Below are 16,020 nucleotides of genomic sequence, written 5' to 3' on the forward strand. Positions count from 1 at the left end.
TTTTTTGATTTTCCTACTTACTGTATAAAGGTATAAGAGATTCCGAGAAAAGCCGGGATCGTATAAGATCTCATTACCTCTCCAATAATTTACCATCGATGAATGCGTATCGGCTTGTACGACAAGATAAATCAACGCCTAAACTGTGCATATTGAAATATATAGTAGTATTGTAGATGGAAAAAAATTAGTGATGTTATTTTCCCCATCTTTTCCATAGTGGCTTCATACCTAAATTGGCGGATTTACGGAACCGGAAGTGACATTATTTCGAAAATATTAGAATAATTGTGAAAATCTAAATCAATCCATCCGATCATGTCTGCCGAAGAGAAAAACTCGGTAAAATATTAAATCCTTGATTCCATTGCCTGATATTGTGTTGGCATTTTCTTTCCGTTTGGTATATACATCTGATAAAACATTCACAATAAACCGGTGAAAATGTACAATTTTTAAATGCCGCTTATCTTCCAAAATATTGTTTCGATTGCGTAATTTCCATGTAAATAGGTACTTATTCTCCAGTCACAAAAATCACCTTGAAACTACTTAGTACATGGAAAACTTTTGTAGCCCAATTGGTACTTGATTCGCCAATAATCGTTCTTTTTCTTGGAAATTATGGGGTGCTAGGCTTCCAATGTTCAGCTTCTCATTATAGGTGTCGATACAGCATGTCAGATTTAGAAAAAACAGAACGTTTCTGATGTTTCACCTGGGAGAAGAGGGCATATTTGACATAAACTTATTTATTTCCGAACTCTACTAAACAGAACCGTGGCCGTGGGAGCACTTTAGAATTTAGTCCTAATTATAAGACCTATACGTAACCTTTTTCATATTTATCATTCATTGATCTGATATTTTACATTTTTCATTTTCCATGTTACGTTAGGTCTTAACAGATCTTTGCAAAATCGTGTAGCAAAAAAATTGACATTAGACATCGATTTAGATCTAATGCATTTTTAACAATTAAACAGCGTGGTATTTTACATAAATTTTGAACTATTTATGAACAAAACTAAAAAATTAAATACCTTCAACAAAATAATTGAACTGTCACACCCGAAAAGTCGATGATTTAATCCTCTCATTTAATTAATTCCATGTAAAGCAGATATACAAATGGCCGCCATAAAGTGCGCGAAATCTGATTGGCTAATTCAAATGCAAGCGTTTAAATGACTCCAGAAGGTTTAACGGAATATTTTTTAACGAAATAATTGCCCATGCACCGTCAGTGTGTTCGAAAATATTTTTCCGTTCTAAAAAAAATGGAATCAATCTGTTAAAACGCTTTACTTAACCAGTATGGCTGGATGAGCGAAATAGATTGAATATTTATATTTTATTTTTAATTAATAAGTACATTGTTTGAAACTTTTTGTTAATGATAGACCATGCAATTGAAAGAACAGAAGATAAGCTTTTGAATAAAGCTTGAAAGGCAAGTCAACAGACATTTTTTTAATTTTTCAAAATGCTACGCGTTTTTGACCAATAACTATTAGACGTCAGGCTTGACCAAAATAAAACTATAACAAGCCTGTAACGTCTAATCTATTGGACTATTTAGAATTGGTCCCCAGCAAAATCCATGTACAAAAATCCTAACGCTCTAACACTAACCCTAGTAGTAATCCAAGTGGGTTTAAGAGAGATGTTATTCAGTCACTAACAGAAACAAATTTTAGCTTGTATCGATATTTGAAGGTGTGTATCATATTTTATCGGATGTAGTTCTGGCTTCCAAAACTTTATAAGCCGCTATTTAACATTTTTGTTTTTCATCTGATGCGGCATTAAAGTTTTGGATTAGACCAGTTACCAAACCTAACTTAAATAACATCCGTTGATGTAACCTTATTTTTCATTTGAAAATACCCTTGTCCCAATTAATTCTAGTGCATTTTGCGATAAAACAATTATTTTAATATCCAGGTTGTTCACAAGCCAGGAAATCCTGAGGGTCATTTTGACTAAATTTTACCGACAATAATGCAAATCCCCATGATTTTAACAAAATTTGACCCTCCAGTTAAAATCCTGAGGGTCAAATCAGGCCTTTTGGAAATTAGAAGGGTTAAAGAGTCATTTCAAGGTTCAAACGGGTACCCTGATATCGTTCTATACCAATTAAAGTATCAAAATATTAATACCGTCATTAAAATTGCCTATTTAATTGTAAAACATCAATTACGCCGACTGCAGTCGGCCATGACATTTAGGTGCCATGAGAGACCTTGTATGACGTCATTCACGGGAACCGATCAGTAGTGTTGGGTATCGGACTCGAAAATCACTATCGATAATCGGACCACCACAATCGATTGTCTGCCGATAGTATAATTGAGGTTCGCATTTATTATGGCCTTTTTTTTCTTAAGGTACCAATCCTTGTATGTATTTTTTTCTGCAGTAGTGACCACATTTTGAGAATAAATAAACTCTTGTCTCCAAGATTAAAGTAAGATGTACCTTTTGAATCCAAAACAAAAAACACAAATACCTAATACAACTTCGTGACAGGCAATTTTTGTATTATACAACTTTATCGATTTTTAAAAAGGACTATCGATTGTCGCCGATTTTGGGGTGGTCCGATAAGTTATCGATTTTCAGAGACAATCGGGACAACACTACCGATCTGGGGTGAGTAACCCGAAGCTTTCGTTAAAATCACGCTAACGAAAGCGTTAGCGATCGCGTAACGAACACGTTAGTGATTTTACCGATTGTTTTTGTTGCATAACCAGAAAGCATCGTTATGTTATCGCTAATCAGTCGTTAGTAAAATTCATTAACGAAATCGTTGTGTAATCGTTAAGGGTATACACAGCATTTTGGCACCACCTGTTATTAGCTTTTCCTGCATAGATTACATTGCACGTACAAATAATTGTTTTTAAACTGTTTATAATTTGTTTAAAAAATTTTTGTGCAAATGTGCAGCCATATATATCTGTGAACACAGCTGCTTGAAAGAAACAATTGAAAGACACTCTGTATGAATCTGTTTGTTTGTTTGTTTGTTGTTCTTTGTGTGTGTGTGTGTGCGTGTGTGTGTGTGTGTGTGTGTGTGTGTGTGTCTGTATGTATGTATGTATGTATGTATGTATGTATGTATGTATGTATGTATGTATGTATGTATGTATGTATGTATGTATGTATGTATGTATGTATGTATGTATGTATGTATGTATGTATGTATGTATATGTATGTATGTATGCCATACGTTCGCCGTAAAACGAATCTAAAGAAAGCAATTCTAAGTCTTCGGATATACAATACAGAACAGAACATTATTTTATTTTGACATGTACATAGTACATAATCATACTAAATGTGATGATACATTGATAGAAATGCATCAACAATACAATTTCAATACTAATTTTCAATGATTTTTAAAATAAACTTTGAAGATAATGTCACGTTACATTTTAATGGCGTTATATATAGTACGAGCTTCAGTAATTATACTAGAACGTTATTTCAAATCAACCAAAATTGATATTATAGTGTTGAGGATAAACTGCTTTAAACGTAATTAAATATACATGTTTATATAACAGATATATCATCAGAAAAATTCTACAAGTTACATAAAAATGTTAAATGGAATTTGTATGTTCATTAATAAAGACATATATATTCATTAATCAAATTTATCAATACAATACAATACAATACAAAACAATACAATAACTTTTATTTGCTTTAAACATTAAACAACGTTTCTAGCAAAAACTATAGACAAGAAATACTGTTACATGAACATAATTACAACTGAACATTTTGGATTTGTAACAAAAAAACAAAAGGAGAGACTAGATATAAGTTCATTGCCTCCTCTTTAAGATGTAGAATATTTCGGTATGTGTGTGATGAAATAGAGTATTACACTATCTAAGAGTTAATGTTAAAGTGCAAAGTAAATAAAAATCAATAAAATTTGGATACTTTTTTGAGATAAATATACAGTGAATTATCTCCTCGATGAAATGCTATATATATACATATATCTTGATTTGATATTTCTTTGTGATGAAAAATTAATAAAGATTTATAAACAATTTAAGAGAAAATATTAATCATCTTTCCTTTTAAAGGCAAAGTGTACATTTTTTAATAAATGTGAATCATTTTTTAAGAATAAGGTAATAAAATAGTTTCAAACTTTATGATTGTTGGCCAATGGCAATAATATCTTTGCTAATATCTTAATCGATGCTTTTAAAAATATTGACGCTAAAAAAGCAAAGTGATTTTTGTTTTGATTTAAATGATGCAAATGAAGAAATGAACTGCTTTTTCTGTAAAACTTTCTTTACATAACCTTTGTTACACACTGGTGAAAATATTTAATAAACCTTCGTATGTTGCTAGCTTGTTTTGAGATAAATAAGAAAGAATACTATTACATAAGATAACTAAGGCGATTAACAGGTCACTTTGTATTCTCTATGTCAGTTGATGAAATTAATCAACCTCCTTAGAAGCATTCAAACATATAAGTGTCCAAAGTCTATCAGTTATCTAAATACTCTAGCAGCATGGCGGCCATTGTCTGCGGAATGAAAAAACAACATCACTTGTATAAAGATATTTGGAATTATTCTTAAAATCATTTACGAAAGAAATGCTCACTTAAGTTTAATGAGTACGGTTACGTTTTATTTTGAAAATGAATGCAGTCATATTAATAATAATAATAATATTAATAATAATAAAATAATAATAATAATAATAATAAAATAATAATATAATTATAATAGTAATATGATAATAATAATGATAAAATAATGATAAATAAATAAATAAATAATAACTTTACATATTAAGACATTTACAGATTGTAACATCATATCAAGGACTTATTATCAAGAAAATAGGAAGAAAATACGTGATATAAATAATACATACTCATAAAAAGTTTGTTGAAAGAGCTTCAGACGTTGTTTTTCCTTCAACGAAGGTCTAACGTGTACTCCGAGGTAGTCGTTATTTTACGACAGTTTCGTTAGTATTTTTGGTATAACGAACGTTTCGGGTTAGAGGGTAAATTACTAACTAGAGCTTAACCAAGGCCTAACGATGATCGTAACTCTAACGAATGCTTCTGGTTACTCACCCCAGAATAGAGTCGTGTACTATATTAATTTAGAACATCTTTGTTGACATGCTTTCGATTTTTTTATTCAAGATAATGTTTTTATTTATTTTCATTAATTTTTTAGTACTTAAATATGATTTTATTGAATACAAAAGTCAGTAAATCACCTTTTTTAATATCTTTAAAAAAAGTAATAAATTTATAAAAATATTTGAAGCACATGGGTTTGTAAAGGTCAATCTTGTAATCACGTGGTCAAACATTTTGGCAATATGGCGGCCAAGTGCCGAAATTTTTACCTGTCGGAAACTATTAGGTAGTTTTTGTTCCTAATAAGATTTTTATTTGTCCATGTCTTATCAACAGGTTATATAAAGTTTTATCAAGGTTTGCTTCAATACTTCATGACATGTTCAATGAATGAATACGAGCGTGTCAGATTCCTGGCACGATTATTGGTGGAATTTCCCTATGGGGTAATCTTCAGTGTTCACGTCATGTCATAGTATATAAACGGGTATGCTGAAGACCTGAAGCTATGTCGGATGCTGAATATCGATGATTTATCGATATTGCGATATTCAATGACAGCCCTAACTAATATACAAGAAAGGAAATTCAAGTAAACTTATACGATATGATTAATCATTATTATAAATACAATTTGTTAAATATTAAAAATATTTTTTAAAAAATACATGCGTATTATAATGTTGGGATATTTATGACAGTGTTTCCATTTGAAAGCCCATGCTTGGTATTAGCAAATGAATCTGTGTGTTTCAGGAAGAGGTAGAGTCACCTGAAATACATTTTGAACCAATTGTTCAGCTACCTGCTGTGGAGTTACCCACACTAGAAGAAGAGGAGGAGGAAATTATACACATGTATGTTAATTACATTCTTCTGATGTTTTTACTTGTATTCATTGAACTTAAAAATAGTGACTGCAGGGCCGGCAAAATCAATTGTCCGTATTGCCCAGGTTGTCCCATAGCCTGTACTGACAAGTGAAAATTTTCAAGAATTAACTATGGTAATATCATACGGACAAGTCAGTCAAAATCAGATTTTGCCGTCCCTGTCAGACTGTTTTTTGTGATTATACTGCAGCACTGCTGCTCACAACATTTCAAGTGGGATGTCCATGGCCAAGTGGTTAAGGTTGTTGCTGCAAACCACTTGCCTCTCACAGCTGTGGGTTCGAATACCGACACTGACTTTGGATTATTTGATGTAAGGAAGCTATCCAGCTAGCTTACAGCATGTCAGTGGTTCTACTCAGATGCTGTTCGTGCCTGATATAATGCATGGGAGGCCACTAGCTGGTACATCGCTATATGGCCAATACTGTCGTTGTGACATTAAACCCGATCAAACAAACTTTAAGTACAAGATTGTTATCAAGCATCATGAACTGATTCACAGGTATTTTTGTTTGAAAGTAGAGTTTAATTGTGAGGATATGTTATAGAAATAGTATGAACCTGATTCAAGTTTTAGTATTAAGCTATAACACTATCAAAAAGACTTAAATAATACTACACCTACAAATGAGTCAACTATCTAACCAGACTACATAATAATTATTATTGTAGTGCTGTTTTTTCTGCACACAAAAAAGTGAAAAATAATGCAGGACTTCAGGGTTTACTTTTCTCATTCCAGAATGATAGCAATCACTGACTGCTGATAGATGGGTAATTTATTTAACAAAATTTGGTTACATTAAAGTACCATGCAGCACAAATTTTGCTGTTTCTTCCATAGATAAAAGGATTAAATAGATAAAAGGCATGAAGTCACATAAGAAATTGAATGAAATCTGTATTTGAATTTTCATTCAGGAGAGCAAAGCTGTTTAGATTTGACCAATCAGATGAACCAGCTCAATGGAAGGAAAGGGGTACAGGGACAGTGAAGTTGTTACGTCACAAGAAATCCAATCTTGTAAGAGTATTAATGAGAAGAGACCAGACTCTGAAACTATGTGCCAATCATTATGGTAAACTTCTAATATACCTTTGATCAAATCATTAACTAAAGAGTAAATTAATATTTTTACCTAATAGTCATATATAATAATTGACAAAACAGTGGAGTGTTGGGGCACCAGTGTCATATGATCATCTGTCATTTCTAGTTATGTAAATGGAAGCTCTGTGAGGTAAAAAAATAATAAACTAACCCGCTGTTACAAGACTCGTGTTAAGGACCAAGGTTTGAAACTGGTATATATAAAGGAGATTCTGACAAAGAACAGTTCTCTTGTGATTGAATTTTAGGCCAGATGAAGTTTTCTGTATACCCCACCCACATATTTGTAAAGAATATCGTTTTCTTATAAATAAATGAACATTGTTTGAAATAACAAATTTTTTCTTCAAATCAGTTAAAAAACTTTGTAATGTATCATTCATCAGTTTTGTGTTTGTGTTTTTTAGCTCACTTGTCACAAAGTGACAGGGTGAGCTTTTGTGATCGCTTTTCGTCCGGCGTCCGTCCGTCCGTAAACTTTTGCTTTAAATGACATCTCCTCATAAACCACTGAGCCAATTTCATCCAAACTTCACAGGAATGTTCCTTTGGTGGTCACTTTTAAAAATTGTTCAAAGAATTTAATTCCATGCAGAACTCTGGTTGCCATGGCAACCGAAAGAAAAATCTTTAAATATCTTCTTTTAAACAACCCTAAGAGCTAGAGCTTAGATATTTGACATGAAACATCTTCTAGTGAGTGTCTACCAAGTTTGTTCAAATAAAAGCCCTGGGGTCAAAATTGGCCCCTCCCCAGGGGGTCATAGATTTTCCCTATATGCATATAGTAAAAACTTAAAAAATCTTCTTTTAAAGAACCCAAAGAGCTAGAGCTAAGATATTTGGCATTAAACATCTTCTAGTGAGTGTCTACTGAGTTTGTTCAAATAAAAGCCCTGGGGTCAGAATTGGCCCTGCCCCAGGGGGTCATTGATTTTCCCTATATGCATATAGTAAAAACATAAAAAAATCTTCTTTTAAAGAACCCAAAGAGCTAGAGCTAAGATATATGGCATTAAACATCTTCTAGTGAGTGTCTACCAAGTTTGTTCAAATAAAAGCCCTGGGGTCAAAATTGGCCCTGCCCCAGGGGGTCATTGATTTTCCCTATATGCATATAGTAAAAACTTAAAAAAATCTTCTTTTAAAGAACCCAAAGAGCTAGAGCTAAGATATTTAGCATGAAACATGTTCTAATGGGTGTCTACCAAATTTGTTCAAATAAAAGCCCTGGGGTCAAAATTGGCCCTGCCCCGGGGGTCATTGATTTTCCTTATATGTGTATGGCAAAAAACTTAAAAATCTTCTTTTTGAAAAAACCCATATAGCTAGAGTTTAGATATTAAGCATGAAACATCTTCTAATCAGTGTCTACAAAGTTTTGTTCAAATAAAAGCCCCGGGGTCAAAATTGGCCCTGCCCGGGGGTCATTGTTTTCCTTTTTTGTGTATAGCAAAAACTTTAAAAATCTTCTTTGAAAAAACCCATATAGCTAGAGTTTAGATATTAAGCATGAAACATCTTTTAGTGAATTTCTACAAAGTTTGTTCAAATAAAAAGCCCGGGGGTCAAAACTGGCCCTGCCCCAGGGGTGTCATTGTTTTTAACTATATGTGTATAGTTAAAACTTAAAAAATCTTCTTTTAAAAAACCCAATGAGCTAGAACTTAGATGTTTAGCATGAAACATCTTCTTATGGGTGTCTACCAAGTCTGTTCAAATAAACAAATAAAAGCCCTTTGGAAAAATTTGGCCCGGGGGGGGGGGGCTATATACAGGTGAGCGACCTCAGGGCCATCATGGCCCTCTTGTTTTAAAGGATGGCAAGGACTGGCTATATGTCATAAATACTTCAATCTGTAATCTTTACATGAAAAATTAATTTTCTTTCGAAATGTTATGTATCATTTATACAACAGTAAATGTTTGTCTTTCATTTAAAAACAGTTTTCTGTGTGTTGAATTTTTAACTTAGTAATATAGGTTTATTTTCCATTTTACAGTACAGCCAGAAATGGAGTTAAAGCCTAACTGTGGAAGTGACCGGGCTTGGGTATGGACAACGACAGCTGATTTCTCAGATGGTGAAGCCAGCTCTGAACTTTTAGCAATTAGATTTGCTAATGCAGAAAGTATGTTTGTTTGTTTGATTTTACGCCTTTTCCCAACAGTATTTCATTCATATAGGTGGGTAGTTTCCTAACCATCGTTCCTGGAGAGTTACACCAGTACTAGACTACCTTCCTCCGCGCTAAACTACCAAAGCATCTCCAGGGAATCGAACCCACGCCAGAGAGGTAACTAGATTAGAAGTCATTGACTCTAACCCCTCGACCACGGAGTCGGTAGGAGAAAGTATGTAGTACAGTATATGACTGTTTAAGTTACTATTCAAGTTCATTGCCTTCCTGATATATTTAATTTAGTTTATTTGTGGTTGAGCGGTTAAGTTTGTGCCACTGTAAGTTAACCACTTGTCCTTAATTGCTGTGGGTTCAGATCCTGAATACAATGTTTAGTAAAATGAAGTAGAAATCTGTGTACTTCTGACATCTGGTTATAACAAAAGCTTTGAAAACTGTAAACTAACCGGTGAAACTCTATCTGATTCTCGATATGAACTTCCTCACAAATCCATGAATATATCCAGTAGCTAATGTATGGTCAGTAGTTTTAAACAGGCACTTGCTAATGCCTGAAGAAATGCAGAGGTCTACAAATGAAAGCTGGAAAGTCCTCATATGACTTACAATTTTCTGTAAAGATCTGTTATGTCTATTGACCTTTGAAGTCTTTGATGGTTTACCAATGATTTAAGATTGGTGTAAGAAAGAACAACATAAATCTTAAAGCGGCACGCCTCCAGATTCATGCTAATTTTCATGAAAATTTTGAAAATATGTTTCAAAGTTTTATTCAGTGAAATAACCAAAAGGAAGCAATTTACACAATATCTATGGCACTTACAACCCACGTAAATTACTAAAAAGAGGACAAAATATGCAAAAATAGCCCTTACTGCGTTAGTAACGCAGTAGAAATATAGTTATAAATACTGCAAAATTGGTCATTAATCGCACATAACATGTAAATTATTACAAGAACGTTGAATCTTTACACTTTTCCTAAAATCGTAGTACATTTTTCTCAGGTTTAGTTTTATTGAAATATTTTCGTTCATCTGGAGGCGTGCAGCTTTAAACACCATGATCATAATCAAGGTTGTATTAAAATTCTATATTTGTTTTCAAAATTGTCAAAAATATTTTATTGATATAACTTGCATGCTTGTAGCAAAGCATAAATGTTTCTTACTTGAAACTAGCACAATTTGTACATATATATTGTTGTTGGAATTTCAGATGCTCAGAAGTGGAAGGAAAAGTTTACTGAAGCTCAGCAGATAATGAGGAAGGCTATACCAAGTCATAATGATTCCATTAGTAAGATTTCTGTCCATATTTAGTTTAATGATTATATTTATATAATAGGAAAAGCTATCCTATTCACCTGGGAATTAGCGTCATTATTTTGGTAAGTAATTTGTGTGATCATAATTATTTCCTTTACCTTTAAAGGTGCTTTTTGGAAACTTTAAATACCATCTCCACTTTAATACTCTTGTCAATGATTTTGACAAAGTTCACCCCCTCCCCCCTTCGACTAGATCTAGATAAAGTTTTTTCATACAACCCCACTTATTTCCTTTCCTATACCCTTTAACATATTGCTTTGAAAATTTGTATACTTTAATATGACCATTATACCCACTTTGACGCAAGAGGACATAACTCTGTCAAGGACTTAACAAAATTATACTCATTTCTTGATGTAGAATTTCTGTATAGTTTTTAGCTCACCTGAGCATGCTCAGGGTGAGCTTTTATGATCGATGATTGTCCGTCGTCTGTCCGTCGTCCGTTCACATTTAGTTGTTAACACTCTAGCGGTCACATTTTTGTCTCAATCATCATCAAACTTGGTCAGGATGCTTATCTAGTTGATAGCTCGGATGAGTTCGAACATGGGTCATCTCGGATGAGAAACTAGGTCACAAGAGCTAAAAATAGAAAAACCTTGTTAACACTCTAGAGGTCACATTTTTGCCTCAATCATCATCAAACTTGGTCAGGATGTTTGTCTAGGTGATAGCTCGGATGAGTTCTAACATGGGTCATCTCGGATGAAAAAGTAGGTCACCGGAGCTAAAAATAGAAAAACCTTGTTAACACTCTAGCGGTCACATTTTTGCATCAATCATCATCAAACTTGGTCAGGATGTTTGTCTAGGTGATAGCTCGGATGAGTTCGAACATGGGTCATCTCGGATGAAAAAGTAGGTCACCGGAGCTAAAAATAGAAAAACCTTGTTAACACTCTAGCGGTCACATTTTTGCATCAATCATCATCAAACTTGGTCAGGATGCTTATCTAGTTGATAGCTGAGATGAGTTCGAACATGGGTCATCTCGGATGAGAAACTAGGTCACAAGAGCTAAAAATAGAAAAACCTTGTTAACACTCTAGCGGTCACATTTTTGCATCAATCATCATCAAACTTGGTCAGGATGTTTGTCTAGGTGATAGCTCGGATGAGTTCTAACATGGGTCATCTCGGATGAAAAAGTAGGTCACCGGAGCTAAAAATAGAAAAACCTTGTTAACACTCTAGCGGTCACATTTTTGCATCAATCATCATCAAACTTGGTCAGGATGTTTGTCTAGGTGATAGCTCGGATGAGTTCGAACATGGGTCATCTCGGATGAAAAAGTAGGTCACCGGAGCTAAAAATAGAAAAACCTTGTTAACACTCTAGCGGTCACATTTTTGCATCAATCATCATCAAACTTGGTCAGGATGCTTATCTAGTTGATAGCTGAGATGAGTTCGAACATGGGTCATCTCGGATGAAAAAGTAGGTCACCGGAGCTAAAAATAGAAAAACCTTGTTTACACTCTAGTGGTCACAATTTTGACTCAGTTGACATCAAACTTGGTCAGGAAACTTGTCTTTTAGGTCATTGCTGGGAATAAATCGAACATGGGTCATCTCGGATGAAAAACTAGGTCACAGGAGCTAAAAATAGAAAAAATCTTGTTAACCCTCTTAACTGTTGTGATCCAAATATTCTGTTCATTCTAACATTCTAGTGGTCACATTTTCAACTCAATTATCATCAAACTTGGTCAGGATGCTTGTCTAGGTAATTGCTTGGAGGAGTTCGAAATCACATGTGAAACTAGGTCATCGGAGCTAAAAAAAGAAAAATCTTGTTAACACTGTAGTTGCTACTGTTTTGATCCAAGTATCCTGGAAATTGGTTTGAAAGTTTGTTTTGATGATTTCTAGGTCAAGTTTGAATATGTGTCACCTGGGTAAAAAACTAGGTCGCACTGCTCAAATATGGATAATCCTTGTTAACACTGTAGTGGTCACATTTTTGACTCACCTGTCATGAGACTTGGTCAGAATGCTTGTCTAGGTAATTGTTTGGATGAGTTTGGTAAGTCAGGTGAGCGATCTAGGGCCATCATGGCCCTCTTGTTTTGTATCACCCAACTTTTTTCCTTAATCCTTTGAGATGTTGAAAATGTGTATACTTGTTAGTGACCATCGTTCCCATCTCCAGGCAAGAGGGTATTGTCATGGTATTTTTAATATTTTACAAAATTATGGCCCTTTTGTGACTCAGAATTTTGGTTAAGTTTTTGGTACCACTCCACTTACTTCCTACACTCTATGGAGTATTGCTTTGAAACTTTGTATACTTTAAGTGACCTCCATCCCAACTTCCAGACAAGAGAACATAACATTGTCAAGGTTTATAAGAAATTTATGCCTCTTTTCAACTTAAAATTTTGGTTAAGTTTGTCATACCACCTTATGTATACCCTATACTCTTATATTTCTTTGAAAATTTGTGTTCTTTTTAATAGCCATCATCCTTAACTTCCAGGCAAGTACTTATAAAGATTGAGTGCATTGTCTTTCGAACAACTATTGTTAATATCCTTTGCACAGCAAGCTTGTTGCAGGTGGCTTAGGACTAGGGAGTCAAGAGCCTTGTGGCCTTCCATCTCTAAAGCTTCAAAAGAAAGCTATTACTTTGATTCAAGATTTAATATATAATTGAAGTCTAGTCACAGAGCAGTAAACTGTCCATTAATATTTTTAATTTTATCTTTTAGAAGTACTGTTCAGCCTCAAATTAACATAAAGAGTTTAATGGTGTCAGTGTGCAGGGCTCTTGTTTACAGTTTGATAAAATTTAGGGCCGAATATTGGCCCTTTTCCCTCATTATGGGGGATGCCATGGACACACCTGCAGATATCTATAAGTTCCTTTTAAATTCTGTTGAGATCCTGGGGTCGTTGATGATAATTAGTATTTAGGCCAAAATAAAAAATATGTCTGGTTCAGGGAACCCGACCGACCCTATTTTTTTACCGCCGACCCTAAACTTTTTTTTTTATTTTCGGTACGAAAATTTTTGGGTACGAAAATTACAAATGTGAAAATTTTGTTTAACGATGCCTGTTGAAATAGCCGATGAGTAACAATCTTAAAATAATAAAAAAATATTTAATCTTTGATGATCAAAACCAACAACAAGTAGAATTGTGAATGTTTCTGCAGGAAACAGACAAATTTTCAATTGTCACATATTTTCGCGATGCCGCTTTTTATAATTAAAAAAATCGTAGCCAAAAGGAAGATATGTTTTGTTAAAATGTGTGTTACTACTTAAATAACACTTAAAATATAGTTTAAGAATTAAATTAACTATTAATAGTTGAGATGGAGCCATTACCAGTATGTGTTTGTAACAATAATGAATATTTTTTTTTTTAAGGGAGGGGGGTGTAAGGTCTGATGATGTATGGTTTTTAAATTATATTTCAAATCTTTTCAATCACTTTTATGGTACATTTTTTTCCATTTGGGACATATTACCATTTTCCTGAATAAGCCTTTTCTCTGTTCAAACTCTGACTCCCCAACCCCTTACTCTGCTATACATGTATCATACATGTATTTGTCAACTGCATATAAGTGCAGAAAAGATGGCTTAACATATTCAATGTGATCTGGAACTCCTACTTTTTTTGTGCTTGGGAGTCTCAAGACTCCTTCTCTGTGAGAACCCTGCAACTGTTGGTACCAGTTGCACATAATTATATATCTATAGACTTTCGCCCCCTGAAGACCATTTGAATATGTTTAATATTAAAATTATATATACAGTAGCTGTGTTATTTTGGTCCCCGGAATAGTGCATGTCAGATGCTCTAAGCTTATAATACAGCATTATTATTAACTTGTTACAGAGGTGACCCTTGATCTTTTAATTGTCAGACCTGTCAGATGCAGGTTAGCATAGTATAGCGGGTGATTCAAAGGGAAAGGGTACATAATAAGCAGAATAGAAAGCAAATCAGTATGAATACAGGTGCTACATGGTAAAATGACTACATACAAGAGATAACCAACACAATATCATATGTTGATGGTTTATTACAAAATGGTGTATGCATTGATTGATTACAATCTTTGTTTAAGTATGTTAAGCAAGCAACACATCTATATATGGAAATTAAGACATTCTCCCAACCATAAAAAAAAAAAAAAAAAAAAAAAAAAATCCCTACCCTCCTGATTTTTTGGACCAATGTTTCCTGAACCAGACATATTTTTTTTTTTGGCCTTACCATAAACAGCTCATTTAATCTGAGCCCACAGCATTTTTAATTTGGCTGTGTTTCCTGTTAGATAGAAACACTACAAAAATGAAAATGCTGTACAATATAAATTTTCTCTTTTAGGTAAAGAAGCAAACACTAGTGTAGATAATGGTAAAGAAAACACCGAGGAAACAAAAGCATCAGGGGACAAGGAGGAGAATAAATCTGATGAAACAGACAAATCGGACAAGGAGACTGATTCTGTGGCTGACAAATTAACTAACTTAACTGTGAAAGAAAATGGTGATAAGGCAAAAGACAATGAAGAGAAAACAATAGAGAATAAGACAGAAAATGAAGAAAAGAGTTAAAGAAAAACTAGGATATGTAATTTAGGTGAAAATGTTGTTTCGTCACTCTGAGACACATACAAGAGGTTGTTCAGGAAATGTTATCTGGTCTATTTATAAACAAAATACAGCTTTTTTGTATTGAAGCTGTATTGATACATATTTAGATGTCAAATGAAATGCCTGCATTGTGCATTACATGACAGTCTGTTTAACACAGTAGGGGGTATGTTTCTTGGTTTCTTTTTGCATGACAAGGACTGTATTATTAGAAAAGTTAAATGTTTTCTGTCTTGAAAAGGACAACTTTATGCACTTGAAGAAAGCAATGAGAGCATTGAGCAATTAATTGTTCATTACTGAATAGTTATAGGAAAATTAAGCTATGATTAATCATTAAGATTAACCTGATGAAGTGTGTAATAGATCTTTCCTACTTTGAATATCAGAACATTTCATTCAAATTTCATGGATTCCTATATCAAAATACAAAAATTGAGCTACCAACAGAATTCTGGTCAGACTGCACATATATTCAGACTAGCCTGGTTCTATACTGGTGACAAAGGCTTGTAACTTTCAGTCCAGCATGATAAAGCTTTGACATCAGTGCTGTATGTCTTAAAATGGCATGATGCTCATTATTTTGCTTTTCAAGGTAAATGGAATTAGTAGTATATTTCAAAAGATTGGCTATTATAATCAAGGTCGGCAAAATCTGATTCTTGTGCGATTTATTGAAGCATTTTTTTGGCCAAATGGCATATGGAATTCTTCAAGTAGATTTTTGAAAAAAATTACTTGTCGGTACAGGCAGTAGGACAA

At 33.6% G+C, this 16,020-nt stretch overlaps 1 protein-coding gene across 1 annotated transcript; it reads left to right on the plus strand.

Moving 5' to 3' along the window:
- Window positions 1-228: 228 nt before the first annotated feature.
- LOC132717561 (ran-specific GTPase-activating protein-like) lies at window positions 229-15,508 on the plus strand. Its single transcript, XM_060701053.1, has 6 exons — window positions 229-342; window positions 5,910-6,010; window positions 6,971-7,128; window positions 9,164-9,292; window positions 10,523-10,603; window positions 14,987-15,508. The coding sequence occupies exons 1-6, from the start codon at window positions 319-321 to the stop codon at window positions 15,214-15,216; spliced, it is 723 nt and encodes a 240-aa protein (XP_060557036.1). The 5' UTR covers window positions 229-318; the 3' UTR covers window positions 15,217-15,508.
- The last annotated feature ends 512 nt before the right edge of the window (window positions 15,509-16,020 follow it).

This window comes from Ruditapes philippinarum, unplaced genomic scaffold, assembly GCF_026571515.1.
Source record: "Ruditapes philippinarum isolate M1 unplaced genomic scaffold, ASM2657151v2 ctg13060_1_1_1_1, whole genome shotgun sequence".
NCBI classification, from domain to species: domain Eukaryota; kingdom Metazoa; phylum Mollusca; class Bivalvia; order Venerida; family Veneridae; genus Ruditapes; species Ruditapes philippinarum.

Excerpts from the sequence above, each read along its gene's own strand:
- LOC132717561 (XM_060701053.1), top strand. The coding sequence starts at position 319 with ATGTCTGCCGAAGAGAAAAACTCG. Across the intron at positions 6,011-6,970 it reads GAGGAGGAAATTATACACAT|GAGAGCAAAGCTGTTTAGAT; the intron begins GTATGTTAATTA and ends ATTTTCATTCAG. Across the intron at positions 7,129-9,163 it reads ACTATGTGCCAATCATTATG|TACAGCCAGAAATGGAGTTA; the intron begins GTAAACTTCTAA and ends TCCATTTTACAG.